The sequence below is a fragment of the Phoenix dactylifera genome, chromosome 7 (genome assembly GCF_051530095.1).
Source record: "Phoenix dactylifera cultivar Ajwa chromosome 7, Ajwa_hap1_PhDact_Kaust_v1.1, whole genome shotgun sequence".
Classification (NCBI taxonomy): Eukaryota; Viridiplantae; Streptophyta; class Magnoliopsida; order Arecales; family Arecaceae; genus Phoenix; species Phoenix dactylifera.
The window spans coordinates 33,421,153-33,430,165 of NC_143196.1; the positions used below are offsets into that span (position 1 = coordinate 33,421,153).

The 9,013-nt window shown below is 38.0% G+C and overlaps 1 protein-coding gene across 1 annotated transcript; it reads left to right on the top strand.

The window, feature by feature from the left end:
- The first annotated feature begins 6,335 nt into the window (after positions 1–6,335).
- LOC103701929 (uncharacterized) lies at positions 6,336–8,381 on the top strand. Its single transcript, XM_008784149.6, has 2 exons — positions 6,336–6,513; positions 7,453–8,381. The coding sequence occupies exons 1-2, from the start codon at positions 6,459–6,461 to the stop codon at positions 8,067–8,069; spliced, it is 672 nt and encodes a 223-aa protein (XP_008782371.2). The 5' UTR covers positions 6,336–6,458; the 3' UTR covers positions 8,070–8,381.
- Positions 8,382–9,013: the final 632 nt, after the last annotated feature.

A 9,013-nucleotide genomic window follows, 5' to 3' on the forward strand; every position in this document is an offset into this window, starting at 1 on the left:
ATGCTAAAATGGAATTCAAAGGCTTGATATTGAAAAATAAATTGATATTTGAGAGGACAATGTTAAATTCTTCATTTAATAAATAAGATACTGCAATGAATGTTCATAAAATTGCCATCCTAATTCTCATAACTCAAAAGGCAAAGGATAAGATAGCAGCAAAACAAGAAACTAAAACATTGCAGTTATATTTAAACTTGAATGTGGTATGTAAAGAGCACAGACAAATGTAGAATACCAGAAAGGAGATACCATCAATGTAACAGTTTTTTTTGGCGATCTTTTAACTAACCAGAACAAAACATGAAGAATCATCCGAAGATACAAAATTAGCAATGAGAAGATTTACAGCTTGATATGTAGACTAAACAAGAGGACCGTCCACTCTTCCTGTTACGAGTGAAATTTTCTTTTACATTTCCAAGAATTTATGGACTTCTTGAAACATTGTTTTGAGATTAACAATGTTGCTTGGCATGTTCATTATTGACTGCACAAGCAATAGAGCTTAACTTTAATAGAAGTACATTAGACTTGATAATCTTTGATCCTGTACCTTTCCGATGAAGCATTATTACAGACCAAAATCATCTAACATCTACTAGCTAATAGTTTTATGTGGGTCCCTAAAAATAGAATTAAGATCCAAATGTTATTTTATATACTATAATGCAGATTCCCATATAACTACATGTGATTGATATGCTGTGCATAAATATAACTGTATCTATTAAGGTTTAGATGAAGGTGAGCGTAAATGTCCCCACTTATAAGCAGATAAATTTTAGTGTTTCATATGGTCCATGGTCAAGAAATGGAAGCACAGAGGATAAATTTGTTGCATTAGTAGAAAAGACCCTGATTAGCCAACAGACATTACTGTAGCTGGCAGGAGCATTGCCTTTTGCATACGCATATATGGAACTGATTTAAGAGTTGTTGCTCAAGATGGCCTTGAAAGAAGCCCTCAAGTTGTTGAGATGAGTAAGCCTTATACAGGGTCTTTTTGCACAAGTTAGGTCCAAAAAAGAAGCCCTTCATTGAACTTTTTAGCGAGTCTTCTAGAAGGAATCCTTTACACAAAATCAAGGTGTCTTTCATTGCTTAAGTAGGGACCAGGTAGTTGTTTGGCATAGTTCAAAAGGATATTATTTGACCCCTCTAATATCCAACACCTTCTTGGGACTATTTCAAAGAAAGTTCTATCGTCAAGCATATCTGATGTAGTTAGAGTAATTGCTGTAGTGGGTTTTCCCTATTTCAACTGGTTTTGCTCCACATACTCATTTTTCAATCATGAGCCAGTAATGATCTGCCCAATCCCAAGAAGAGTAGAGGGACTATTTCATATCTACAGATTTTTGTAACAAGAAAATTCATGAAGATCAAATTTCTTTTGTGCATGGGAGGTCTTAGGAGCCATTAAAAAAATAGAAGAAATAGAAATCATTTTTGTAGGATATCATAGCAAAAGCTAAAGAACATGGTAAAGAAAATGAAACCTTTTTCTGTAAGGTATGAGGACATTTTTGTCCACATAGTGATTGATTTTTTTCAAGACAACTTAAAAGGTAGTATACCAAAGTATCAAACTAATACAATGTTGCTGACTTGTTTGCGGGCTTTAGTTTGTGGCATGATGGAGTGACTACATGGACTCCTTTCCTATCTGATGCCATGGTTTTAGCTCATGCTGATGCTAGTGGCTTTTGTTATGTCAGGCTTAGTTTTGGGGCCTCAGCCTTTTGCTCAGAGAGAGAGAGAAAGAGAGAGGGCATTGGAAGTAAACATCTCATTAGGTATCCAAGGGAACCATCTAATGAGGAAAAAGTCATTATACAACTAGCTAAACCAAGTTTGCAGAATCTTTTGTTACCAAACTGTAAGTTAAAAGGCAAGGAAAAGTACCGAACTTTGACAATACACTTAGTTTCTAGAATGCTGCTTTTGTTCAAATGAAACCAGTTTCTTTAAAAATCTTGGATTTATTATCCATGAATCAAGTTAAATACAGAGATAACACTTCCAAGAAAATCCAAATGCTCGAGCATATTCATGATAAAGAAAAACTCTGGATGTATATATTTCACAAATTCTGCAATATAACTAACAGCGTGAACAAGTCCTAGCAGACAGGTTGCTCCAATCATCAAGTAACAAAACCTCCTAGTTGAATTCTAATTAATCTAATTAAACAATAACACCTTTCTGATATATCTCAACAATTATCAAAATTTAAGAAATTTAAGTTTGACCTGAATTTTTTTTTTCTTTGAAGAAACATATTCATGTATAGCTAGTACCAAGAAAATAAATACAGGTACAACAAAATCAGAAAAAAGAAATTCAAATATGGTAGATCAGCTAATAATAATAAAAGATAGTTGAAGGTAAAATCTGGATGAAAAGGATGGAAACATCAAATACAGCTGTTTCCAGTTAATCCTTCAAGAAGATATACATAGCATAATCTAACCAGTGACAAACATCTGGGAAGATAAAGCACAATATTCGATCCACATCCAATACAAATTCTTGATAAAATATTTTGTTTCTACCCTTCAAAACCCATCACAAAAAGCAAGTGAAAGATTCATACCCTGGCTTCCATCCTGAAATTACATAACTTGCAGTCTTACAAGAAACAAACTACTCTCCCACCTTTGCAAGAAAAATCTCAAGGGAAGTTTATGCCAACAGAGGAGTTGCACCAAATGAGAACAGAGTAATGAAAAACCAATATAGATGCCATAAACACATATAGAAAAGATTAAGACAGCTGGTAGGGAGAGGTTTTTGAATCTGTAATACATATAAGAAGATGAGTGGAAACCAATTCTAATTTGAATTAAAGTTGTGAGGAAGGATTTAGAGAAGCCTATAGTAATATCAAGGGTCATGTTTAATAGAAACGATTCATGAATAAGCATTGATAAAGCCATGCCAAGATTGTTGTAAAGGGTTTGATGGTTGTGGTAAAGGTAATATACCTCAAAGTGATCCAATAAGAGATCAATATAAAAGATAATTGAGAATTACTTCTCCAGATCATGTTACATTGAGAACCAGTTCTGGCCTCATTTTCTATTACTTGATGATATGACATGTAAGAACTCAGCAAGTCAAGAAACCAAGGAAACACTTGGAATTTTTTAAGGATCTTTCGGGTTTTGGATCTTTTCTCAAGAAAAATTTGCACCTCACTCAAAACATTAATATATAATAAAGTCCTTAGGGAGATACTCCCTTGTCCCTTAAAACATCCAATGTTCTCCTTTCACAATCAGCTCCTACCTTAAAAATAGAAAAGCCCTCCCACCTAAACATTCTATTCATCGGTAAGGCTTATATAGTTACACACATATTCCTGCCATTGGCATTTGTCTAATAATCTCTAGCAACAACATCCCAGTCCTTTGTAATGGACAAAGATCAAGAAACCTATCTGAAGACAATAGACCAAACTCAAGGGCCATTTGTCTCATTTCTAACCTTAAAAGCAGCATCAAATTTGAAAATGTTCTATAATCAAAACAACATAGCTCATTGTTCACTTCTCCTCATAGCAAAATCTCCAGTATCCCGTCATGCATAACAAAACTTATGATCGCTAAAGCTCCCTATTTTAGCTTCATATACCACGCCATAATTGAACATAGTCACTCCAGATATAGAGTTCTTACTAGTTCGAGCACAAGAAGAACTGATGAATGCTAAATGATGGTCTGCCTTATAATGAGGGTGATCCAACCATTAAAAAGAAAAAAGAAAGAAAGAAAAATAAGGGTAGGTAGTGAGACACTGATTGATCCTCTCAATTATTGGATTAGAACAATGTTTTCCTATCCTCCTCAACCCAAGGTCAAATCCCAGATTCAACCAGAAGCCTCTTGACCTCACAACATATACACCGCGCAACAATTCTACCATCCTCCATTATAACCCCAATCAAAGAACACATGCTACAATTCATTCAACTCAATTCTTCATTTGAAACTGAATCCAAGAATTTTACTTTATTAATTGGTTCAAGCCAATGGCTACCATGCACAAACTAAAGGGTATATACTAAAATGCATAGAAGAACTATATATAGAAGAATTCCTACTTGATATCATAATACATACATGCAGAAATGCAACAAAAGTCCCCTGAAATGACATTGTCTGAACAAGAACTACAAAAACGGCCTTTCAAAAAAGAGGTGAGATATGAGCCCCACAACATGTCATGCTGAGATGCCTGTTAAAACATTTTCAGATCACTTGATTTCCATTAACCATGTCAAAACTAGAACAACATAACCATCAAGACTAATCTCAAATATATCTGTTGACAAATATAAACACCATCATTACTGAAAAAAGGGGCTTAATAGATGTTAGCGAGCCTTTTCCATATGATCACAAACTTTAACCAGATATTCTTACGCCTTACCCTCCCGTTTCTCAATTTGCACAATGCCAACCAAAATGCCACAGTTTTCATGAAATGTAAGCATATACTGGAAAGATAATCGCAAAAAGGGCAGAAAAAAGAAAAAGACAAGCAGATCAAGCCATAAAAGTCTGTGTAAAAAAAACAGAGAAGAACAAAAATTATAGATGTTTATCTAAATTTGGTAGGACAGTTCATCTTTGCGCATAACATTGCCAAAATCTAAATCTTCTCAAAAAGACATCACCGAATCTGACAAAAATCAGACAAAAGAATGCTGAAAAAACGGGGGAAAAAAAAGAAGAGCGAATTAAGGCCATGAACTTGCCGGCCCTCTTGACCTAGCGCTTGTAAAGATTGTGCCGCCGGCTTCGACCAACACTTTAAATCCAAGAAGATTAGAAGAAAGCCTCCCCTTCTCCTCTCTTCCTGTCTCTGGGAGGCGAAGCTAAGACCCGTCAATGGATTCGCGGCCGGAAAGAGGGAAGGTCGCGAAGGGATGCGGCGAAGTGGAGTGGTACGAAAGTCGAACCGGGGCGGGCAACCCAAGACTTAAGGAGCTCAATGAAATATTGATAGTTTGTAGGGGGTATATGAAATGATTCCTTGCTACACTTAGCGGGTATTCCATTGCCGACATCACTTCATATAGATCTTATAATCTTGTATAAAACCCCTGCTCAAACTGATATTCACTTAACATTATACAATTAAACGAACAAGAATCTTATGTTGAACTCCCTATACGATACATGAATTCCAGGTAGCCACCTTACGAAACTCGGGCACCATATGTCACCTCAGCTTAAGTGATTTTTTTTTTTTTACCTCGTCTCATAACCAATATGCCCAACAAAATTAGAAAAAAATAAACCTCAGAATGCTTTAAGCAATTCTACCTCTCTCCTAGGATATCACCGAAATAGCAGGTCACATAAAAAATCACTCAATTCGCAGCTCTATTAGCCTTTCGGCCATTATGTCATTTACTATTGTCCAAATATTCTGAAGCAAAAAATATTTCCTCCATCGCCACTCGTGCCACTCTAAATTCAACTAATCACGGTGGCTGAGCCGCTAACGTCTTTCCCATACACGCGTCATTTTTATATACTCCTAGCTTTATGTACATAATATTTAAAAAATAGACAGGAGTCACATCTATGTATGCCTTTTTTTTTTTTTTTTTTTCATGTGCGGATCAAGGACTAGTCCAAACAGCATTCGATCCAATACTACGATGCATGTGTATACGGAAGGAATAAAGTAGTCGATGGCTACTCGTTCATTGGAGGAAGGCGTCTTGCTCAAATGGCAAAAATATATTTATTTCCGAACTTCTTTTTCCCAAAAATCAGCAGTGCTTCATTTCTTTCTTCTAAGTTTTGGAGGATGAACAAATTGAAAAGAATACAAGGGATCACAGCCACACAATGTAATAGAACCTTCCACATGATATTGCAGACTATACTTACATATAAAAAAATTATTTAGTGCATATAAATTGATTAATTGATACTTTTTGAGATGGACTTCACCATATCATCTGTTATTATACTTGAAAAGCCCTTGATGGCTGAGTATTGATCTGAAGCAATGAAATGAAACATGGATATCAGTAAATCATAGTTAAATCAAGTAAGGCAGGTCAGGTAAGACCCACCAACTTCAACCCAACTTGATTATTGCCGACAGTGCCAAGGAGATGTATGTCATGGTGAGTTCTTAAAAAGGGAAAGAGAATCTAGGAGGGCTTCAATAAGAAACCCCACGAGAATATATTCAAAGCTCGATTTGTTCGGCTTAACTCTATCCGTAGGCTTTGAGGACCACGCTTTCCCTCTCCATTTGATTTCTTTTCCCATGGAAACATTGGCCCATGGGGGGAGGTGCATCATTTTTAAGAGATTCCCTGTTGAAAGGCTAGCTATTCTCCTTTAAAAAGCCCTCCAAGCTAACATTTGGCGTGAAGAAATAGAAGGATGTGAGCCCTTGGTGGGGGGAGAGCTAGAGAAAGAGAGATGGGTTGCTGTCCTCTTGGCAAGATGATGTCCAGGACACTTAGGAAGTGCAGTGGTAATACTCTCGATCTCTCCCTGTTGATATTTCTGGTTGACTTGTTCATATTCTTCTATTGTTTAATGATGTTAACATGCTTGATAGGATATAAGTAGTGTTTCAGCAAGCAACCAATCTCCATTTCCATAGCCCATGGAGTAGTTTAGATTGTCTTGTTTTGAAGTGAATTAGGTAAGATATGGTATATGGGTGGATTCATCATGTTGTTTTGCTATTTTGTGAATTTTATTTTTCTAAGTTTGTGACTAAGAACAATTCTTTGTAGCTTGTCTAGTATGCCGACCATATATAAATGAAAAATCACATTTTTATAGTCTCATCAAACAGTTGAGCTTAATTTTCAGTAAACCAAAAAAAAAAACTAACTAACTTAATTGAGTGAGCCATGAGTTACACCATGTAGGAGACACATGAGCATCTAATTTGGTGCTTTAAGGTCTCCATGCAAAGTGATTTTTGTGGACATGATACAAGGTAATTTTTACTACTTATACTTAAAATATGGCATCAGTATTTGATGCCTGTCTCGCACTTCGAACTGGAATAGTAGGAGAGGGAAGTAATTAGCACTTCTAAGTTCTAACCTGCTTGCATAGATCAATATATGACAACAGCGCGTGCAATTTCTCTACATGCTTGTGTTAATCAAGAGGATTTAATACTGGCTAATCCTATGGAAAAGTTATGGAGAAGGCTAAAGGGATAAATTTTAGAAAAGTGGCAACAAACTATCTTTATGTTGTCACAAAGATCGTGGATTTAGCTTTATAAAGCTTCCATCTTTCTCAAAATTTGCATACTTCCAAATTCAACAAGAAAAAGATCATGATGGACATGTGCATCATGCAAATTGCAACTGGGACTACAAGCACAAACATCACTTCTCATTCATGATGATATTTTTATCTTTTTTTTTTTTCTTCTTGTTGTTTCAAGGCAAGGGAGGGAGAAGGCTGAAAGGAGCGAGGGTGCACTCCCCACCACCAGGTTACTACTCCCGCGGGAGACAAGCGGCAAAGAACGTAGCTTTCAGCGACGACCCCGTTGTCGTATTCCCTGCCGTACAAGACCAAAGCCCGACCTCAACAAAGCACCGCCCGATCCACCACCCGGCGGCCGACGTCTCCCCTTCGGCCCACGCCGAGATCGCCCAAAACAAAGAACCGGACCCGGTCCGGGTCCGGTTCTCCGATGGACCGGAACCGCACCCCAACCCGGACCCGCACCGCCGAGCTAATCAGGACCGGGTCCGGTTCACCGATGGACCGGAACCGTACCCCGACCCGGACCCTCACCGCCGAGCTAATCTGCCCGGCTCGAGCCGACCACAACCGGGTCCAGTTTATGCAGGGTTGAGTAGTTACCGCTACGTGCCGTCGCCGCTGGCGAGATGGGAGGAAGGGGGGGAGCGGAGGAGGCCGGAGTACTTTAGCGGCGAGTATCGTTACTATCCTACCCCTGTTCGTGAGGGGATCTACAGCATTGCCACTGATGCCAATCGCTTAACAACCATCTTTAGCGAGGAGAATCCCAATGCGTGCAGTATTGTGTGAGGGAAGGGTTTATGGCTTTAGGTTTGCATGCTTGTATTTTCGGTTTCTTTCTACTGTTTTTAGTCCTTTTTGCGGAGAATCTGATGCCCATGCACTTGAAAAAGATGTTAGTTTCTCCGTTTGATAGCCTCTGTATTGAGAAAGTTGTGGGCGCAGACTACTTTCCCAAAGGATGGAGAATAATCAAAGGTGGCGGGCTTATCGACTCCATTTCATACTTCCTAGAATTTGGCACGTGTAATTACAAGAGCAAATAATTTAATGCATAATTTTTTTTTGAAAGGAATTTAATGAAAATTCGAGTTTACAATGGGAGCAGCTTTAGAAAGTGGGTGCAGGCACAAGCTATTATTTTTTTTCTTTTTCTCCTCATGCAAGCAGGCGAGGAAAACACGTAGGCAAGAGGATGGAAGGAAAGACCAAAGATGGAGCTCATTTTTTTGGGTTCCTAAGCCTGATCTGGACTGAACCATTGACGTACCAATAGATGTTTCTATGTTGAGTCTAGTCTAATATGTTTTTCGGTCAAACTTAATCATTTAGATATGTTTGGAATATTCATGCTAATTTCCGATCACATTTGATTTAGATCTTCGGCCCATGGCAACGGTGGCGAACATATAATGCACCAACTTCTCAAAGATTTCCTTAGCTAAATGTATAGTCCTCGTATGTCAATGAAGAGATGCTGACTTGAGAGTCGCTAAAGTTGTGATTCTAACATGGAAAGGTTAAAAACTAAACAAATACATTAAGCCAATATTAGGAGTTCTTGGCTTGGAAGCGTTTCTCCCTCTCCAAACAAAAGGAAGCGTCTCTCGTTGTCTTTCTTTTCACCCAAACAAAAGCAACACCCGCACCGAACCCATTGGGGCCCTTGGCCATCCCAAGCTATAAATGACACCAAACTCTTCCCACTACCACTTTGTTAGGCATCACGGTCC

What these genes read in the sequence shown, in the direction of transcription:
- LOC103701929 (XM_008784149.6), top strand. Translation starts at nt 6,459, where the DNA reads ATGGGTTGCTGTCCTCTTGGCAAGATGATGTCCAGGACACTTAGGAAG. An exon ending in GACACTTAGGAAGTGCAGTG is followed by an intron (nt 6,514 to 7,452) that starts GTAATACTCTCG and finishes TGTTGTTTCAAG; the next exon opens with GCAAGGGAGGGAGAAGGCTG.